At 42.2% G+C, this 22,349-nt stretch overlaps 1 protein-coding gene across 1 annotated transcript in view; it reads right to left on the bottom strand.

Annotated features, from left to right (window-relative positions):
• RAB31 (RAB31, member RAS oncogene family) overlaps nt 1–22,349 on the bottom strand; it is a 104,421-nt gene that overhangs the window by 8,068 nt on the left and 74,004 nt on the right. The window contains exon 6 of the mRNA XM_081149201.1: nt 9,105–9,214. Coding sequence (XP_081005327.1) covers nt 9,105–9,214 — 110 coding nt within the window. The remainder of the gene's footprint in view (nt 1–9,104; nt 9,215–22,349) is intronic.

Genomic DNA, 22,349 nt, shown 5'->3' with positions numbered 1-22,349 from the left:
GCGGGACGGGACTCGGACGCCCGAGGTCGCGCTCTGTAACTGTTCCCCTGCTGCAGTAAGGAGGATGGGGCTGGAATCACTCGATGACCTTGAATATTAGAATGCATTCTAACATTCTCTGCAGAGCAAGGCTGGCGTAGGGGAAGAACGTGAATTTAGTCAGAAAGTTTGCAGAAAGTCTGAGTCGGGAACGATGGGAGCCTTCGTTTTGGAGCCTTGGTTTTGTGAAGTAGAAAACAAAGATGGAAAGGGAACTGTAGCAAGGCGCCTGGCAGATGTAACAACTGGATGGATGTGGGCAGGCGAAGGGAGAAATTAAAAGCAAAAAAACAAAGTTAAGTGTAGGGAGCTGACGGAAGGTGCTGCACTGAGAGAGAGAAGTAAGGGGGAGGTCACCGTTGCTGTCGGTCCAAAATAAAATACCAAATGTCCTAAGCATGGAGGGCCCGAGTCACTCTACAGTCGTTAGGCTTCTGGACCATTCTAAGGCATCTCTCCCCCACCACACGGATTTTTTACCCCCCAAAATAGACTATTTGAGGGGGTGGCAGTTTTAGATTCACAGACAAAAACTGAACATAAAGTACAGAGAGTTCCCACATACTCCTCCCCCTCGGCCCACTTTCCCTGTTTTTAACATCTTGCATTAGTACGGAGTATTTACTACAACTGAAGACTCATTATTGATCAGTATTATTAATTAAAGCCCACAGTTTACTTTAGGGTTCACTCTTAGTGTTGAACATTCTATGGATTTTAATAAATGAATAACGACATGTATCTACCATTACATGACACAGAATAGTCTCATTGTCCTAAAGATCGTCTAGGCTCCATCTATTAATCCTTCCCTTCCTCCCTTCCGCTAAACCCTGGCAACCACCGGTATCCCTGTCTCCATAGTCCTGCCTTTCCCAGAACGTCATAGAGAAGTAATCACACAGTGTGTAGGCTTTTCAGATTGTCTTCTTTCACTCAGTAATATGCATTTGAAGTTCTCCCATGTCTTTTTGTGGCCTGAGATTTCACTTCTTTGCTTTGTTTTGCGTTGCTGTTGACACTATTACACATGCCCTCCATTTTCACTCCCTTTACCTGCCTCCACCCAGCCCCCACCCCCGGGCCTTCAACATCACACTACCAACACTGTTGTCTGTGTCCATGAGCTATGCAGATATGTTCTTTGGCTATCTCTTCACTTTCCTTTATCCAGTCCCTGCCACTTCCCTCCCCTCTAACCTCTGTCAGTCTGTCCCATGTATCCATGCTTTTGGTTCTATTTTGTTCATCTGTTTATTTTGTTCATTAGATTCTGCATATAAGTGAGATCATATGGTATTTGTTTTTCTCTGTCTGGCTTATTTCACGTAGCATAATAATCTCCAGGTCCATCCATGCTGTGGCAAAAGGTAAGAGTTCTTTCTTTTTCATAGCTGCGTAGTGTTCCATTGTGTAAATGTGCCACAACTCATTTGTTTTTATCATTAAATAATATTCCACTTTATGAATATGTCCCTTTCATTTTTTAAATTTAATATTTAAAAATTATAAGACACAAAAAAACACAAGCCACAAAGGAAAAATCTAAGAAACTAGGCTTCATCAAAGTGAAAAACTTTTCCTTTTCCAAAGATATTGTCAAGATAATAAAAAGGTAAGCCATAGCCTGGAGAAAAAAATCTGAAATACAAATACCTAATACATGTATCTAAAATATATAAATAATCTTTAGAACTCAACAATAAGAAAACAAACAACTCAATACAGAACAGGCTAAATTAGAACAGACACTTTACCAAAGAAGACATAAGGATTGCAAACAAGGAAACGAAAAGATACTGAACATTACTAGTCATTAGGAAGATATACATTAAAACCACAAGCAGATACCACTGTACTAATAGAATGGTTACAATTTTATCAACTGACCATACTAAGTGTTGGCAAGGATGTAGAGCAACTGGAGCTCTCCTACATTGGAGGTAGAAATGTAAAATGCTAAAACCATTTTGGAAAACAGTTTGACAGTCTCTTAAAAAGTTAAACATTACCTATCAGATAAGCAAGCCATTCCATTCATAAGTATTTACCCACACACAACTTGTACATGAATGTTCATAGCAATCTTACTTGTAACTGCCAAAACCTAAAAAAAACAACCCAAATGTTAGGTGAATGGATTAATGAACTATGGTTTACACATGTAACGGAAATCATTCAGAAATAAAAAAGAACTCAGCAAAATCCATATGTTAAATTCTGTAAGACAACTGAACAAATTTCTTGAAAAAAAATTGCATGCGGGAAATAAAGAGGAAAAGATAGAGAAGGAGAACCTACTGATTAAAAGAGGCTTAAAAGACATGTCAACTAATCACTGTGTATGGAACTTATTTGCATCCTAATTCAAACAATTGGATTTCAATGTAAAATGCAAAGAAGCCACTTATGGCAATTATGAGATAATTAAAATCTGAACACTGAATATTTGATTATATTAATATGACAATAGCATTATGATTATTAATGTGATAATGTAATTGTTATGTAAAAAAGGTTCCATACTGAAAATATTTACAGAAATGTCTGGGATTCCCTTCAAAATAATATGGGGGTGGGTTGGGTTGAGGTAGTATTGACACCAGCTTGGTTATCAATACATAAAGGTTCACTATATTTCACAGTTTACTGGTGCATATGTTTAAAAATTTCCAGAATAAAGTATTTTAAAAAAATTCCCTATAATCTCATCACCATGAAGCAACCACTGTTAACATTTTAATGCACATATATCTTTCCAATCTTTACCCAGAAGAATGTATTATTGGCTATTATCTATGGTTCACAATTTATGAAATCAGGATATAATAGAAACCACTCTGCAACTTTTGTTTCACACTCAGCAATTTATCTTTTTATGCCAGTAAATACAGATTTACATCATCATTTTAATCACCAGTTTATATTTGTGTACTAGGATTTTTTAAAAACGATTTCCCAACTTTTGGACAGTTCAGTCATTTCCTGTTTTTCACCATGATGAATGGTGACATTTAAACCACTGTTTGCAGTAAGAAGTGATATGGGCTAGAAGTTAGAAGTATGGGATCCAGAGCCCGACTATCTCCCTTAGGTGACCTAGAGCAAGTTAGAAACTTCTCCATGACCCAATTTCTGCATATGTAAAGTAGGAATGATAGCGGTGTCTATTTCGTAGGAAAAATGATGCATTAATATATATTTAAGCAATAATGGCACAGAATAAGAGCTTGCATTATGTTAACAATTGTTATCATTACATTTTGTACACCTGATCATTTCTTCTTTAAAATCTCTGGGATAAGAGAGATGCATATTTAGGGCTTTTGATATCCAATTTGCCCATATTCTGAAGCGACATTATTTCCCAGACGTCTCCTATTATCGCATTGGCTAAATTAACTTTCTCGGTGGTAAGAAAGTGGACGAGCTTTGCCCTTGTTATTTCTTTGTCCCTTAATGGCTAAACTTACCTTTACTTGACAGCTTGCTGTACTGTTGTAAAATTAGCAAATGTTTTGTTTTTAAATTTCTTTAACCTACTCTAGACCAAAAGTGACTACTTAGGGAATTTCAAAAATCCAGTGGACTTAAAATAGCTAACACTCTGTGCAACAAGTGATTATAGAAAAAGACTTGATTACTGCCCATGAGTCTGCTCTCCCCACCCCTCCTTCATATTAACATCCTATTGTAATTTTTCCAAATCAGTATGCTTATACCTCTAATTATATTCCCTTTAACAAACAACAAACCTAGTTTAAGGTCTACAATGTCTCTAAGCGTGATTTTCAGGAGAAATCCTGGCATTCTCTTCTCTACAGTCCGCATTCAAATTCACTGGAGCAAAACACAGCTGACTGGCTGAGGTCCCACCACAATCCAGGCATTTTTCTAATGAGCCTGCAGCCCCCCACCCCCCTCTTCTAGCACTCAGGGAGAGTTGTGTTTGTTGTTGTTGTTTTTTAAGGTATTTGAGTTGAATAATCAAAATCCGAAAAGCGAAACTTGTGTTCCTCACACTCCAGAATCCATTCTTCCAGGCTCACAACCAATCCAGCCCCAAGAGCGCTTGCTCCTGTGCCAATCTTCCTCACTCCAGGAGAGGGACCCCTGGGAGTGCATCTCAGTATCACTGGCTTCCTCGGTCCCCATTTCCAACCGGGTACCCAGTGTCATTGATTCTACTTCCAGAATTTCTGAAATTCACTTCCACTTCATTTCATGACAGCCCAAGCCACGCCTCCTCTACATGACTAGACAGCATCCTAACAGGCCGAGCCTCGTTCCAAGCTTTTCTCCTTCCAACACACTCTCCAAGGGTGATCTTTCCATCAGTATAAATTGGATATTATTCATGCTTGAAGCACTTGAGGAGCTTCCAGTTGCATGTGGAGCATGACCCCCTCCTTCCCATTCGAGGCTGTGAGAGGACCTGCCTCGGCCCTGAGCTCGTCTCCCGCGTCGCCCCCGAGCGGCGCCCGCAGCCCACCAGCCTCCTTCCCCTTCCTTCGGTCACGCAGCTTCCCGCCTCAGGAGCTCAGCTCACTGTGTCCACGCAGCCTCACGGCCCTTCCTGAGCTCTTTGCCCAACTGTCCCCTTCTCATTTTTCAGGTCCAGTTTAAAATCATTTCCTTGGGGAGATCTCCAAGAAAATGATTTTAAGTCCCCACCTGTCACTATCCCCACAGTCCTTGTTTTTTGTCTTGCAACACTTATTACAATGTGTGATTACATGCCTGTTATACAGCCCCGCTCGCTCCCCACCTCACCGCCAGTGTATTTCGTTCACCGTGATGTCTCCGTGTCTCGCAGGAACCTGACCCATCAAAGGGCACAGGATATATTTGTTGAACAAACGAATGAAGAGATACTAAGGCCTGTCCAATAGGCTGGTGTTGTGCAAACTTAAGTCCCACAGAAAGGTGACTCCACTTCACTTGATCTAGTGGACCCTGAACAGTATCTCCTGCAACATCGTGAGATGAGGCTGAAGGTCCAAATTCCAAACCCTGAATTTGGCGCTATCCCGTTTACTAGTCTCAGCTTTACAGGGAATATGACGGAATACGGTCTGCTCCCCGAGAACTTACAGACTCACTGGAAGAATGGGCGTATGCCTGAAACACTTGGAGAACAGTTTAAAGGCAGAATATGTTCCGATGTCAAAATGATGCAGCAGACCGTATGTAACCTCAAATTAAAGGCAGGACCCATGGCAAGAGTTGGGGCAGATGAAGACTTCATGAAGGGGGCAGATTTGAACTGGACGTCGCAGGAATTAAGGTTTGCAGGGAAGGAGGAGCACCACATAGAGGGCCCAACAGAACTAATGTACGAAGGAGGGGCCAGAGGCAAAGCCTGCTGAGAGGAGAGGCTGACATCGGAGCTCTGTACCCTGCCTTTCAAGCGACGATTAGAGAGAGCAGTTCATAAGGAAGACCGTCAGAATTTTTGCTTTTGATTTTTAACACTGTAATAACAGCAGCAGAATATTCTTTGTGTTTTCCTACACCAATTTAAAAACTCAAATGCACAATCATTTCTTGGCCAAGAATTCTTCTTGTCTTTTAACTCAAAGAGGATATCTTTAATCTTCAAAGGTATAAGAACCCAGGAAAGAAAAATAAACAATACGGGCTGCAAATGAATGGAAGAGAATTAGCCCCAGGCAGTGGGATAAAGGTCCAAAGATGTGATTTAGAAAAGGGAGGAATGCCAATCCCAGGACACTACATTATGTCAGGACTGTGCACAGACCACCCGAAACAGGGCAGCACCTAAGTCTTTTCCCGGATAGCTTCAGTCTTTAAAAACAGATAATATTTTGGCAAACAATTTCCAGTTAGAAAATATATTAACTCATGTTCAGAAAACACAGTTGATTCATTTCTGGTTTATGAATACTCCAGGAATGTAAAAGAGAAACATTTGTCTCTTTAGTCAAGTCAATATGAATTAATTCTGTGTAAGCACCCCTTTTTAAAGGGGTTTTTATTCTCACGGCTCATTCTTGGTTTTTTTATTGCATCTTTTCTCCCAGGCACGTCTGTCTCTGGATCATTGCTTTGGGGAGCATAGGTGTCAGCAGGATCTCAGTCTATTTTGAGCTCAGGGAGAAGTACATGTAATACAAGTAGAAACAGGGAAAAGGAAAATAAACGAAATGTCTGCTGCAATATATTTAGGTGTACGTGGTACTGTGTTTTAAATTAACCTGTACTCAGGCTACAACACCTGATTCAGAAGAAATTCACCTAAAAGAGTAGAGAGGCTGGGAAGGCACCGCCACTTATAGTATATACATGGAGAGAGACCTTGCCGCAGGCTGTGTATTTCCAGGCTTCTTTGCAAAAGTACTTAAAACCACAGTATAATGAAACACAAATAGTTGTTTATTTGACTTGGAACACAAGGTGATACAGTATTCTACAGCTTCTATAGGAATTGATTATTTGAAGCCATAATTCCCCGGTGCTTTAAATAAAACACTTGTTTTTTCTTAAATGAACAGACCAGCAGGATCTCAGGAATTCTGTAGTCAAAGTCCCCACCCCTTTGAGCTATAAGGCTTCACATGCATGAAGGCATTTATGCTGGCTGGACCATACAAAGAAATATCATTCAAATTAAGATATCAATTCTTGCTACTTAGGTCTGTTTTATTCTTTGAGGTCCTATTGAATTTGGTATTTTAATTATGACTTACATAAACCTGAGAGTCTCCGAGCTCATGGAGAAGAAATCTCAGGTTGCATCTGAGGTATACGGAGTGCTGAGCTTCCTTCACTGGGCACTGCCATCTGCATTGCCTGCCTTCTAGGGGCTAAAGCGGCGGAGAGAGCTCTAGAAAATACAAGGAGCTGCACAAAGACAGGTGTGAAAGTCGCAGTCATCGGGAACTATCTAGCTTCGTTAATTAAAAGCATTAATAAAAACAAAATACTTAATAGCTGCACAATTAGCCTAACCTACCAGAAAAGTCAAATGCCACCAGGAAAAGAATGAGTTTGACCTCAGGAAATAGGAGGTTAATGGAATGAGTTCAAGCCAAACGCTGTCAGATGTCACCCAGAGCTACACAGCTGCAGAGGGCAGCTGAGCAGAGCACTGCACGCAAGGCCACGCTCGGGAAGGAGCAGGAGTCTGGGAATATGGGGTTTCCAACATAAAATGACAGCCCTAGCACTCCAGAGTTCAGCCACTCAGGCCGACGGTCTTGGCAAACGCAAGCATGAAGTAACGGCAAGATGGCAAGACAAGGAACCCTTCTGAAGGAGACTGGACGGGAAGGTGGTGTAGACCAGGGAACAAGAAGGGGGGGGCCGCATTCTTTTGTGTGTTTCTGTATCATGCAAAAAACCCAGTCAGGGTTCCTCATCTCTAGTGAATTCTCCATCAAGCCAAAGGAAACAAACAAAATATTCCCTACTGTGGGTTCTCAGAGTCTGAAGCAATGAACCAAAACCAGTTAAAAGGAAATCAAATCTGTTCTGGGAAGCAATGGTCCCTCTGACTTTGAGAGCACCGCCAACAATGAGCTCAGAGAGATCAAACTATCAGTTTCCCTTCTGGAATTCCCTTCTGGAACTGTGTGGAGCCAAGATATTTGAGAACAACTGCCAACTGTTCAGGAGTTTAACTTTTCCTAAGGTGACCCAAAGACTTTGAGTCCCAGCACCTCACTAAACACTTATACCTCTTGCAAGTCCCCAATTATGCTCTGAAGGTATCTCAGGACACAGTTTTGCAAGATCGCTGCCAGCAGGCAGCTCTCTGAGGGCACCCAGAACAGAACATCATTATCAGAGAAGTTGTAAACCATGAGCTGGGAGACAGCTCTTAGATAAAGGTTGTTCATGGGGAACCAGTATAAAGAAAGGGAAGCATAACATTACCCAGAACTGGAGAGGAAGAACGGAGAAATCACCTTCCATTAATTAGCTGATCAGAAATGAGGAAAACATTTACAAATCTACTCTCCACCCAATTCCCAATTTCAGGTCACGTGGGATGGAGACACTATTTTTGTTGGCGAACATCAAGCAAAAGAAAGTACAAAATGTTCTTTTGTTTCATTTGCCTAGTGTCATTCAGCTTAATGGGTGACTTCAATTTTCTATACCTCTTCCATGTCTGTTTTATTTCTCCTACCCTCAACAGATTGATCTGTGAGGGAAAGCAGTGGGCCATCCCACAACATGCCTTTTGAGATATCGATTATTTTAAAATGGTTATTTTTAAGAAAAGAAAGGCTGAGGAAAAACCGTTGACCTCCACCCTAACTGCCTAAAAGAATTTAGATAGAGGACCTGCTCCAGGAAGGGAGGTATCATTACAGATAACTACAGTAGTTTAATAAGAACTGGTGCGACAGGCAGGAGGAACCAGCAAGGCCATCTGATCAGTCTTCTCTGTGTCCCATTGTTAAGATGGCCCAGCAAACATTTGTTTACCAAACATTTGCTTTTCCATCTCCATGTGGACTGCCTTCCTCCCCTTTGAATTCCCAAACCACAACCACCCCCCCCTTCTCCTTAGCTCAAGATAGCATGTAAGCCTCAACTGCCAGTCCTGTCCTGGGAGCCCATATTCTTATGAAGCCCCCATATTACATACGTAATAAAATTACATACGTAAATTTATTACATACGTAATAAATTTGGTCATTTTCTCTTGTTAATCTGTCTCATGTCAACTGGATTAGTTCAGCCAGAAGAATTTAGATGGGTAGAAGGAAAATTAATTTTTTCCACCCCCACACATAAATGCTATAGAATACATATTTTTTAATTAAAAGAAATTTTATTTTGCAACAGAGTTACTTCATTTGGATTCATAAAACATAGAATTACCAGGTTAAAGAACTGAATTATGGAAATTTAGAATTGGGAGACACAATATAGGTCAATATTGACATGTACATGCTTGTAGGTTTTATATCCACATCATCAAACAAATTCACACCGAGGAAAAGCTCTACTTCAGAGCTCTATGATTTCATCATTTGACTCAGAGGCATAAAAAATGTAAGCTAAGTTAAAAACACGATTCAGATACTTACTGATTCCTTGAAAGAGTTCTTCAATGTTAATAGCATTTTTTGCACTTGTTTCAACCACGATGGCACCTATGGATTCAGCATATTCCTTCGCATCCTTCAAAGGAACCTCCCTAGAAAAGAGGTGAAACCCAGACAGAAATGAATGATCATTTGTAAAATATAAATAATCCCAACAGACCAAACAAAAAGCTCATGTGGAAAAAGCTCCTTTACAATCCTGGGGAATATCAACTCCATCACTCAGCAAGTATTAAAAACCTAGTATGAATGAGACTTTTTAAAGTTTAAAACCTGGTCTCTGGCATCCACAGAGATAAGACGTGCATATATAACATATTTTCCCAGTCCCACAGAAGTAAAGAATTCCAGAACAGTAGGAAAAATCATTATGTATAGACTCCAGTTTTCCAAGGAAGGGTGGATTTCAAATATCTTCCCCCATAATACGATGAAATATTTTTTTAAAATGTGTGTGCGCTCATGTGTGTGCAAGTTTCTGTAAGACTCTATTATATGATTTTTCACAAATCAGAGAAAACATGTGGCATGATTTGAAAGTTTGTAAATGAACATGTTATAGCTATGATGCAATATGGCATATTTGGACTTTGAGCTTTAAATGGCTATTCCTGCAAAGGTTTTAGGACATGAACTCTATTTAAATGAACAATCTAAAAAGACATTTATTTATCTACTTCTCATGTAAAGATGCTGTGGTGAATCCAAAGATTAAAAAGTTACAGGTCCTGTTCTCTGGAAGTTTATTCATTTATTTAACAAATATTCATTGAGTAGTTAGGGTATGCCAGTCCTTCTTGTAGGTGCTAGAGAACGCACTAGTCCTTGCCTTCTGGAATCTACATTTGAGAGCAAACGCAAACACACCCACAGTCACTCTGGTCCACAACACTGTTAACATCTGTAATATTAAGATAGGTAGTAGCAGGGTAGAAGGTAATGCATTTTGATCAATGGAACTGAAGAAGACGAACTGGAGGAGGTCTGCTGTAAGAAGAAGAAACAGAGAGAGGAACACAAACATAAAGAAAAAATGGCAATAAATAAGTACCTATCGATAAGAACCTTAAATGTAAATGGATTAAATGCTCCAATCACAAGACAAAGGTAGCTGAATGGATAAGAAAACTTAACCAACAGAGGTCAAAAGGGAGGAGAGTTGGGGGGACTGCATGAAAGAAGGTGAAGAGATTAGCCAAAGAACATATATGCAGAGCCCATGGACACAGACATCAGTGTCATGAAGGCCGAGGGCGGGGAGGGGGGTGAGGGCTGGGTGGAGGTGGGCACAGTGGGGGGGAAATGGGGGACATTTGTAATAGTGTCAACAATTTAAAATCAAGCAATGAGCTGAGAGATGGAGAATGAAATTAATACTAGTCAGGATAGGGGAGGGGCGACTGCATCCAACAGCAGACACTGTGCAGTAGAGCATTTTATGGACCCACCGGTGCATGGCCTGTGGTAACAGGCACAGAGGGGCTGAGACACTACCCTTTCTCTTCTATATCTAGACATTATCTCCCTGTTGAGCTAGCTTTTCATGGTACTTAAACAGAAAATATGCTTCTCAATTGTAACTTGTCATGGCCTGATAACTGCCTTTCACCCACAGATCGACTCTTTTCATAAACCTTCTACTTACCAAATAAGAAATCAAGGAAGTGCCCAAGTGCTTCCCCTCTCTCACCGCCCAACACTAAGTAATGAAGCTTAACCTACCCTGCAGCGTGTCCTCTCCCGACCCTGCCTCTGCCTGAGCTCAGGCCCTCTTCATTTGTTACACAGATGTCTGCAGTGGCCTTGTTGTGCATTGGGTTAATATGATTTCACATCCACTTGCTTATGACTTAAATGAAGTTCTTTTAATCCACTTGTTTATGATAAAAACAAGTTGTTTGATACAAGAATAGAGGAAGTCCTACCAGAATGTCATCATTCTACATCTGTTGCTGTTGATAAGCAGCCAGCTGCGAAGGGGCCTCTTCTTATCAATAAGAACCTGTGGAGAGCAACTATGGCCAAGGGGACATTTAGACTACAAACACAGAGAGCTTGCAAGGACTATCTGAGGTGGGGCATTTCACTCCTATCTTGGTAAGGCACTCCTCCTCACTAGTGGTGACAAGGCAGGGACCCCAAGAAAGAGTTCAGCTCACCTATCAACACTTGTATCTTCATTCCCTAGCAAAATGCTCTAGCAACAGGCGACTTTTACTTTTGCCCTGGCAGCTGGAAATCTGGAAATTAGTCAGCTGTTCACTGACTTTCCTAAGTGCCTTCCTGGACTTTATTCCTTCATCTCCCCTTGCCTGGAACAACAGTATCATTAATCTGTCATTTGTTTGGAGTATTTCTTTATTTTGCTTATTAAGAGATATTATCCTGTAGGCTATTGGCCAGTGAAATTATAATAATTCCCATAGCAAACCTGTGCTAAACAAATTGCTGGAAAAAGTAACTCAGTTTCTGGGCATGACACTTAATGTTGCCTCCCGACAACGAAAACTAAACATGCTTTTCTAACTGGTCCTCCAGCCTCCAGCAATTCACTACCCACACGCCCACCATGGGGATCTCTCAAAACTGCAAATCTATCAAGTATTCACCTGAATAGAATTCTTACACGTCTTCCAATTGCCTCAGGATAAAACCCAGCGCCTTAGCAGAAAGAGGCTTCCTGTCTCATTCCCCCTGTTCACACCCAACGTGACAGCCATTCCAAGCGAGTGGCCATTCTGGGAGCTTGCTGGGCTCATGTCTGTTTCTGGGCCGTGCACCTGCTCTTCCCTCTGTCCACCCGCCCATTCGCTTGGCTCTCTTCCACCCTTGGCCTCGTGGAGAGCTCCGTCCAGCATTCCCCCCTTCAGAGAAAGTGCTCTTCCCCATGCCCTTAACACCTGTGCATACTCAAACATAATACTATCATCCCTGTGAGGTTGTGCGGCTCAAAAATAGGCTGTGGGTTTCTTGATACCGGGACCATGGTTTTTGTTTGAGTGTGCCGGGATCATAACACTGCCTGGCATCGAGGAGGCAATTAATGAATATTTGTTAACTGATTAAATGACAAAATCATCCCCAAGTTGCCTTCGGCAGAGAGGAGGCTGCAGGTAGAGGAAGTGCCATGTGGACTTAAGGGAAAGCGTGGGAGTGCTGAGAATGTCAAATGGGAAAGTCCTGGAGGTGGAGGCTCACCCAACCCTTCCAAATGGGCCAGGAGGTAGGCCTAGGGGTGCAAGCAACATAAAAGGGGGGGTCCTGTGCTAGACTCGGGCTCTGATGTTAATCAGCTTACATCTGAGCATGGCCCACATGTCAGCCTGTCTGTGTCTCGGGGGCACAGCCTGAGCTGCCCACAGCACCCGGAGGCTCTCGGCGGGCAGGGAGGTCAGGAAACAACGTCCCTGTGGGCCCCAGGCTTCTCAACAGGCTGTGCTGCCCAGGAAGGGTCCTTGCTTTGTTGTTCAAGGGTGGCACCTGGCAACGTGGCAGCTGACTCACTCTCACTACAGGGCTATTTAATTCATGACCCTCCTCCGCTGAGGGAAGGGAGAGAGGGACAGGAGAGCCAGAGGCATTCCTGGAGCCCCACCTGTCAGGGAGAGGCCTCAAGGGCGGGCTCAGGTGGAACCACGCCCTGCCCCTCCTGGGGTTCACCGGGAAGCCTCAGTTCCACGGGCTCCTTCCGAAGGTCAGTGACACTGATGACTCCCCCGGAGCCCACCGTGCGCCCCAGCCACGGGCTCTAGATCCGAATCTTTCAGGGGTGACCCGGGAAGGAGCCGGCATGAGAAAGGCAGCCGAGTGTGCTGCTCGGGGAGTACAAGTTCACTTCGCTCGGGTCTCATGCTCCTTCTCCCACGTGGGCGAATGCTTCACAGCCATTTTAAATGTCAAGTGGGTTGGTATTATAAAGTGCTCAAAGCAAAACCCGGCACATACTGAGCGCGACGTCAGTGTCTCTTTACAGTGTCCCGGCCGCGCAATAATGGCAAGGACACTGGGGAAAGGGGGCAGAGGAAACGGGGGAGCAGGAGGCCCGGCCTGCTCAGGGCCGCGGGCCTGTCATGGGTCCGCCGCGGCCCCCGCGGTGCACGGCCCGGGAAGGCTCCCAGTCTGGTCACTGCTGTTCCTCAGAAGGATGGCGGGACACAGGCTGTATCAGCCAACCGGTTAAGCACGTTGATTTCCATAAATCGTGCCAGAAGTACAACGGCATCATATTTTGAAGTCCTTTCTCCATAAGAAAAGCCCGATGTCAATTCTGAGTAACTTTTAGTCAAAGATGATGAGCACTTTTTCACAAGCCATGAGCATTTCTTCTCCTGTGACATTCTCGTGAACGTTCTCTGTCACCTTGGTTTGGGTCGTTTGGACTTTTACTTGAAAGTGCTCTTTGCATATTAAAGAGCCTAGCCCTTTGCAATGTAGTTTCCACATTTCTTTTAGCTTATCATTTGTATTTAATCTTGTTTGTGGCATTTTTGCCACACAAAAGTTTTTATAAGTTAGACTTTTTTTTTAAATCATTTTCCTCTCTGACTTCTGAGTTTTATATCATGATTAAACAGTTCATTGCAATTCCAAGATTATTTTAAAAATTCACCTCCTTTCCCTAACTTTTATGGATTTGTTATTTTACCTTTAAATCCTTGTTCATTTTGAAGCTATATTTCCCTATGACTGGCTAATTACCCCTAAATGGTTTATTAAATTGTGTTACAATTGCTTACAGTATTCAGTACAGTAACAGGCTATACAGGTTTGCAGCCTAGGGGCAATAAGCGTATCATATAGCCTAGGTGTGCATAGGCTATACCATCTAGGTTTGTGTAAGTGCACCCTATGATGTTCACACAAGGATGAAATTGCTTAATGACGCATTTCTCAGAACATATCCCTGTTGTTAACACATGACTATACATTCATCAGGCCCAATTTTACAAGTGATAAAATGATAGTGGTCTCACGAGCTCTTCCCAAACGAAATCTTTGGTGGTCCAGGTAGGTTCTAGTTGTGTATGCTATATTTCTAAAACACCATAACAGCAATAACAAAGCATTTTATATTCTCCCAAACTCCTGGAGTCCAACAGTTAGCATTTCATTTAAAAATGTTTGCCCTATATTTTTTACTCTCTGCTCCAGCCACGGACCCTTTCCAAGGTCAAGCTTAAACAACCAACTAAGCAGCCCAGGCATAAGTAGCAAGCCTTCAGTGAGCAGGAGACAGCTGTTAAATGTCTGGTGGAATTATTTTTTGTCAAAACCATCCCACATGTTTAAGGTATTCTAGCCAAAAGCAATGGAAACCATTCACAACATTCCATCAAAATCCAACAGAGGCAGGCTGCAGGCTGTTTGCAAAGGCTGTCTCAGTCTTCCCCACTCCCCCAGACAGCCACCGATATGAATAATCAGGGCTTGTTGTGCTCCTATTAGAGCTCATATTTCGTCTAAATATACAAGATATTTATGTAACACACAGATGAGACAACCATTTTAGCAATAATCAAAGCAACAAAATCTCTTTAAAATCCCAGTGGTGTTTTTTGTTTGTTTTTTTAGATACTTGAATTGGTTTACCTGTGAGGGGAAACTAACACTAAACTTTTTTAAAAAAGAAAAACGACAAAGAATAATTACCACCTTCACAATCACTATCTGATTGGACAATAACATTTTGCAATGATCAGTTAAAGTGCTTGATATGTGTACCCTGGGAAGAATTTCTGTTCCCATGGGGCCTTGCCTGCTTATTAATGTGTGTCCACAACTGCTATTCACCTGGGGCCAAATTCCCGGTGTCAAGTTCTAACAAGCAGTGTCAGGTTCTTACCACAGACTTAAAGGGATTGTTTCTCATAAAAAGTGTCAGAATTTAAATTGAATGAGGACTGAACAGAAAACATAGTTTCTCCAAGGGGACCTGGCTGTTCCTTGGGCTCTTAATAACCCTTCTCCAGACAGATATATTTAGGCTAGTCCTGAAGAGGTCAGAGAGAACCACTGGAAAGAATCACTAGCTCCAAATCTTCTGAGCAGGATCAAATTAGCTGTCATTTTCTCTTAGTAGTTCAGAAATTCTCACGGATCCTGTTCACAGTTCTGTGAGATACGATACAGCATGATCAGCTCTGGAACAGACTGCCTAGGTTTAAAGCCGGGCCCCTACACGCTCTTAGCTACAAGACCTGGGATAAGCTCCCTAATCTCTGTGCCTCAGTTTCCTTATTGATAAGATGGGAGACCGATTATAACTCTTTCATAGGATTGTGAAGGTTAACATACACTAGTTATAATAGTATCCGGAACATAGTAAGCACTCCATTCAAGTTAGCAATGATGACAATGGTGAGTAACTTTATTTTCAGGCCACTGCCTAAGTGAACAATATATAATATAGTAAACATTGCATCACTTGAAAGTCATGGCTGAGAGAGCCATAATGCTTAATAGAAGTTACATTTTGAAACTCTGAAACTTTGGGCAGTATGTAAAGTAAAAGGGGAAAGATTACTGTTTATCTGTAAGAAATCTCCAGGACAAAAGCTTACCGTAATTCAGCTTAGTCATACATTAGTTGATGATTTTTTAAAACATCCCTCCCACATACGCTACAGAAGGTCAGAATTAGTCATGTAGTTCTAGATTAGAATCAGAACCATCGATATGAATTTATGTTTATCTTAATCTAGATACAGATGGATAGATATAGAAATAATTACAGATATGTGTGCAATTAATCAAGTTAGCATATATCCATATATTTTTTCTACCTCTGTTCACTAAAAGGGCCTATACCCAATGACACTCCAGTAACAAGCATGCCCAGCATAGATCTTAGTTTCTAAATACCACTCTCCAATGAAAGGAACTAGGGCTGCCTGGAGACATGGTTGATTCTAGGGCTGTATCCTAAAATATACAAGGTGAGCCTGGGACATCTGGTACCAAAAAGTAAGGAGGCACTCAAGAACTGAAGTGACAGGCATATGTTAAAGGAACACAGGAGCCAACAGAAAGAGTTCCCAGTGGCCAAAGCTGCAACAATTTGAGCAACAATTTCAATAACAGTATTGCATTAAAAACCAAAGTATAAAATAAATATACATGAGTTCCTACTTTTGTAAATAAATGATTGAATAAATAAAGGGGAGAAGAGACAAATTTCACCCGCAGAATTCCAAGTAACTTATTTAGATACTCCTCCCTCAAGGAGATGGAGCGTAGTGCCCACCCCCTGAGTGGGGGCTGTGCAAGAGACTTCCTCCAAGGAATACGGTAAGCAGAGGGAGTGAGAGGTCACTTCACAGTGGAGAAACGTGACAACCACTACCTCAGCCACATGCTCAAGGTCAATATCATCGGTGGTAAGGCGTGCTGATAACCTGAACACTTCATATGTTTAAATAGGATATGATAAAGTAATAAAATAGGACTCTACCTCTGTGGTCTTCCTTCCCAAAACACATAATCCCAGTCAAATCATGAGAAGCACATCAGACAAACCTTATCTGAGAGATATTCTCCAAAGTATCTGACTAGTACTCCTTAAAACTGTCAAAGTCATCAAAAATAAAGGAAGTCTGAGAAACTGTCACAGCCCAGAGGAGCCTAGAGAAATGACAATTAAATATAATATGATATTATGGATGGGATCCTAGAACAATAGCAACAACAACAACAAAGGATATTAAGGGAAAACTAATGAAATCTGAGTAAAGTATGGACTTTATTAATAGCAAAGTATTAAGAAAGTTCCTTAATTGTGACAAAGTTACCATGATAATGTAAGATATTAACAATATAAAGAATTAAATGTGGGATATATGGGAACTCTCTGTACTAGCTTTGCAACTTTTCTGTAAGTATGAAACTGTTCTAAAATAAGTTTGTTTAACTATTTTTTAAAATAAACCACAGCCCTGGCCAGTGTGGCTCAGTTGGTTGGAGTGTCATTCCATGCACTGAAAGGTTTCCGGTTCAATTCCTGATCAGAGCACATACCTAGGTAGTGGGTTCAATCCCTGGGAAGCAATTGATTGATGTTTCTCTTTCAAATTGATGTTCTCTCACTCTCCCCCCCCCACCCCTTCTCTCTAAAATCAATAAATATGTCCTTGGGTGAAGGTTAAAAATAAATAAATGAGCCATAAAAATACAGCCCCCTAACACACATACCTCACCACATGCAGATATGGGCCTGAACACTGCCCTAATCTCCACCATTCCATTTATATAAAGCTCAAAAACAGGCAAACCTAAATCTGTCATTTAGAAATGCAAACATGGGTGGGTAAAGTATAAAGAAAAAATTATCACAAAAGTCACAGTAGTAGTTGCTTCTGGGTAAAGAGAAAGATAAAGATATAACTGGGGAGGGAAGCATACTCAATTACATCGCTGTTCATTTTATGCTTTAAAATTCATAGTATTCTTTAAAATATACGTAAAATTCTTCATTAAAAATACTTTATAATTGATAAAGAGAGATTCTGGATGCCCTTGCTTGGCTCTCTGGGGAGCTCAGTCTTCAGGGCCTGGCCTCCTGCTCAACAACAGGGAACAGGTGCAGGCTCAGCCACCTGCACAGCATCGGGATAGAAACACGGGAAGGTGCGGCACATCGCAGAGCACCAAACACATATTTTAACAGCAGAGCCCCTACTCTGCCTCCTCACCTCATGTACAAAAATTTCTGCGTGCATTTTAACACTGGCCATGATATTTCCAAACCCTGTGGTGGCTTTTGATGTTCATTGGCTTTTGTGCTTTTTAGTTTTTAGTATTCAGAATAAGTGGGATTTTTATTATCCAGCATCTCAAGTTCTCTTATTCAATTCGAATAATTTTAAAGAACTTCCCATATCCACTTCTGGCCCACGACTAAGACTGGAATGAGTTTTGGAGTCACATGTAAGTAGTGAAAGCAATTTATGCATTCTTAGTAAAAACATTTATTTCCAAATATATAGTTAGTCTGCTAAAGACCTCAACTTTATCCAAAATTTGAAACAATAGATGTGTGGTGGTTTCTCGCTTGGTTGGTGTGTATTTCAGAAAGCTGTAGAAGAAGAACTTAGGCTGCAGAGGCCAGCTCCCACCCCAGTGTCTAGCTCTAGATAACACAGGAAATTGCATGAATCCTTACTTGCTCAAGAATTCAGAATGCTCCCACAGCCCACCTGGAGGTTGGCAAACAGGTTTCAGCTCTTTAACTGGTGGTGACTACATGGAGCATTCATAGAGTTAAGAAGGAGCCTCAGGCCACAACAGACTCAGGAAAAGACAGGGCCCTGACGGATGAGCCGGGTGCCAGGGGTCTGAGACAGGGAAGCAGGAGGCAAGGGCAGCCGGTGTTTGTCATCCTGGCCCAGCCTATCAAGCCCGAACCACTCGGCATACTTTTAAGCCATTCATAAGCTATCTTCTTACTATCTAGCTATCTTTTCCTCCATTCCCCAGGGCAAGCCGTCAGGTAAAACTCTTGATGTCCCCTCACCCATAACACCTGTCAAACTCCCCCCACCTCCATGCCTTTGTCCCTTCCCTTCCCTTCCTGGAGTTTCCTCCTACGGGACTCAACAGCTCCGCTTGTGACGCCTGTCATCTGAGAGCAAGCCTTTCGAAATCACTCTAGATAACTACGAACTTTCCCTTTCCTGAATTCCTTTGTCCTTTCTGCACCATGACTTTTGGAACTTTGTTAAATCCAGTCTTGTATTGCTCATTAGATATTTTTCTCCGGCGAGTACCACTCTCAGCTCCCCAAACAGAAGTAGCTCAAAGGAAAGTACTTTAAAAACATTTTTTTTAATTTATCTTTATCGTTGAAAGAATTACAGATGTCCCCCTTTCTTTTGCCCATTTTCCCCTTCCACCCTGTACCCACCCCCCACCCCAGGCCCTCCCCACACTACTGTCTGTGTCCGTGGGTTATGCATTTATGCGTATCAGTTCTTTGGTTAATCTCTCCCCCCACCCGCCTTCCCTGAGATCCCTGTCTGTTCCATGCTTCTGTGCCACTTTCTTCTCTTTTCATGATCTTCCCATAGTACTTTCTATACACAAAAGAACTAAGAAAAATTAATTGCCAATCAAATGACTGAAAACTGATAGGACAAATTTCCTTCTTCTGTCCCACCTTAGTTTCACCTCACCCCCCACGTGTTCCTTTCTTGGAATACAACCTCTACTCCAGGAGAAAATCTTGATTCACCAGCAGCAAACCCCCCAATCTCTCTCACGGTTTTTTTAGAGATACCAGAAGTGTTGATATAAGACCATGAATCCATTCCTCAGAAGAAGAGAGAGGACACAGAGTCCCTGATGACCTCCTGGGTTGTATTTATGGGGGATGGGAGGAACCTTGGGCAGAGAGGGCCAGTGACAGAAGAGTCACCCCCAGGTCATTACCTACCACCTCTGAGTAGAAGGTTCCCTCACTCCTAAACCCCTAATTTCCACTATCACTTTTGTTAGGTAAGTTCCCACTGCTACCATTTGCAAGATAAAATTAATCAGGCCTGAGAGCTTTTCTCCCATCAGCACTTCTATATGATACTCCCCCCGCCCCCCCCCCACACACACTCTCTTACTGATTCATTCACAGCCCTAAAAATGCCAGTAAGAGGTGAAATTCCACGGAAAAGCCAACAGGAGACCCTTGAGCTTGAAGAGCAGGTCAAGTTAGAACCCACCAGAGGAAGGCCAATGTCCAAATGATCAAGCACATCAGGAAGAGTTTCCAATCTGGAGAGATCAAATTACTGCTCTGCGTCCTGAGTGATGACAAGCCGCTGTTTCCATTCTCCCTGAGGTCTGAAGGGTGAGAGGGAAGCCCAGGCACATGTGGCCTGAAGTCAGAGACCTGCACAAATCCTTCGCTAGGCTCCGGACCTCCTCCTTCCGTACCATAAATCCCTTTCACCTAAGGCAATGCCTTTCCAAGTATGGCCCGTGGACCACTTATAAGTCACTTTTTTAAATGCACATACCCCCAACCTACCCCTGCCTATTGAATCAGAATCTCTGGAGCTGGATCCTAGAATCTAAATGTTTAACAAGTGCTCTGCATGATTTTTAGGTTCATGGAACTTTTAAAACTATTGAAGCAAGGTGACCTATTTCATTTTTTTTCTGTTCAAGACAGCTTTGCCCCAGTTCTTCCACCAGGGCCAAGACAAGGCTGGGCAGTCTCTCGCTGGGCTCCTCGGACTTTCTCTGAAGAACGTTTCTTTTCTATCTAGACCCCAGACCAAATCTGCCCTCCTTAGAGCCACTGGAATCAGCCCCATGCCATGCACTGCTTGTTCAGAAACTTGGTGACCCGCCACAGACTCATGTCAGCTTCTCCTGCCATCTGAGTCAGGCAAATCCCACCATTTACCCTCTGCTCACACCTGCCATGTTCTTCAAGTCAGCCGTTACCCCAGGTCCTGCACGATCACTTTAGTGGAAGTTCTCTTACTTTTTTTCAACCCTGTATGTCCCTGAAATGTCCACAACTTTGCAATCCCTACCTCAGCATGAGCAGATGGTAGGGAGAAGGGGATAGCCCTGTTTCCCAGGCCCCATCAGGGGTGGCGCACTGCCCTCCTAGGAGCTGTTACCAGAACTCCTTTCCAAGGCCCATCTTCACTGGGAGGGAGAGGAGCCGTGGAAAGCAGGGAAGTGACATCCACTGAGCACCTACTGTGTAGAGCCTTCTCACTCACAGTAGCACCAATCCAGGTGGCTTCCTCACCTCAGATTCAAGAGACTACACATTACTCCAATGTCACGACAATTTGGGCACAGGGAGATTTTTTCTAGAATTTTCAAGATACCCAGGAAAATCTCTCACAAAGATCAGAAACCCCCCAAAAAAAAATCCAAACTAGAAGTCCTGAATGTACCCGACCAGATGCTTCTGAATGCCTTTCAGTTTGGGTAGTGTGGTCACACCTTTATACCGTCTTCTGGAACATCATGAATATGAAACACCCTAACCCGACTATGCAACTATGCGGCAGCTCCTCTGCAAGGCACTTCTGCATACAAATGCCTCTAGTGCGCCGAGTCAAGTTCAGGGAGTTAATTCCATTTAAATTCCAGTACCCTCTCAAAAAAAAAAAAACAACCAAACAAACAAAAAACACAACAGGCAAACAAAACAAAGCTCCCCTTAAGGAGCTTTGGCTGTTGACACAGCTAAAGTCTGCTAGATGAGACTGGTTACACCGACACATACGCACACACAGACACACATGCACACTCACATACACAACCAAACCTAGATACTGTCCCTTTCCAACCCCCAACAAAAAATATAGTGTCTGACAATTACAGGAAAGCAAAGCGTTTTAGGAGTAGAGTAAAAGAAGGTCAAGTTCTAAATACGGTTTGGAGTGCAGAGATTTGGCTAACTCCCCAGAAAAAGACGTACCAGCAGGCAGAATCTGGAGCAGCCAGATTGGGTGACCAAGAATCTGATTCCACTGCCATGGAAAGGTGTCAACAAGCAGATGCCCATTAGGGTCACAGGTCCTATCATTTACCAGACTATGCTTCTGGAGTGGGAGAAAGTTTATAGTCTCTCTGTGCAAGGACCAATCCATCAGGCTTCCCCTTCCCCACTTTCCTAAATGGAAGTTTTTAATAAAGTTACCCAAATTTCCTTTTGTACATTGTATGTTCTGGGAATAAATTCATCATTTGGCCCAGTGTGTTTACAAAACTCTATTTAATCATATATATATGCATGTTATATATATATATATATATAACATGCATATATATTGTGAATATATATATCTGCACATATACCACTGTTTTAATATTCAGTTATTATTTTTATCTCAATCAGCTTTTTGTTCATTGAAACTTTTATTGAGGTTATTACAGAGTCCCATGTAATGTAGTTATAAGAAATGATACCAAGTGATTGCTTGTACACTTTACCCAGGTTCCCCAAATGGCAACATTTTGCAAATCTATAGTATAATGTCACAAACGGGATATTGCCATTGATTGATTCACTCGATGTTACTTAGATTTCCCCAGTTTCTTTTACTTTAATCCTCACCTGAGGATATGTTTTTATTGATTTTTAGAGAGAGAGGAAGGGAGAGAGAGATAGAGAGAGAAACACTGATGTGAGAGAAACAGCAATCTGTAGCCTCCCATACAGGCCTCAACCAAGGATAGAACCCACAGCCCAGGTATGTCCCCTGACCAGGA

The sequence above is a fragment of the Miniopterus schreibersii genome (assembly GCF_964146895.1).
Source record: "Miniopterus schreibersii genome assembly, chromosome: 10".
In the NCBI taxonomy this organism is placed as follows: domain Eukaryota; kingdom Metazoa; phylum Chordata; class Mammalia; order Chiroptera; family Miniopteridae; genus Miniopterus; species Miniopterus schreibersii.
The sequence above is the reverse complement of the archived record's forward strand: the minus strand, read 5'-3'. Positions and strand labels throughout refer to the sequence as shown.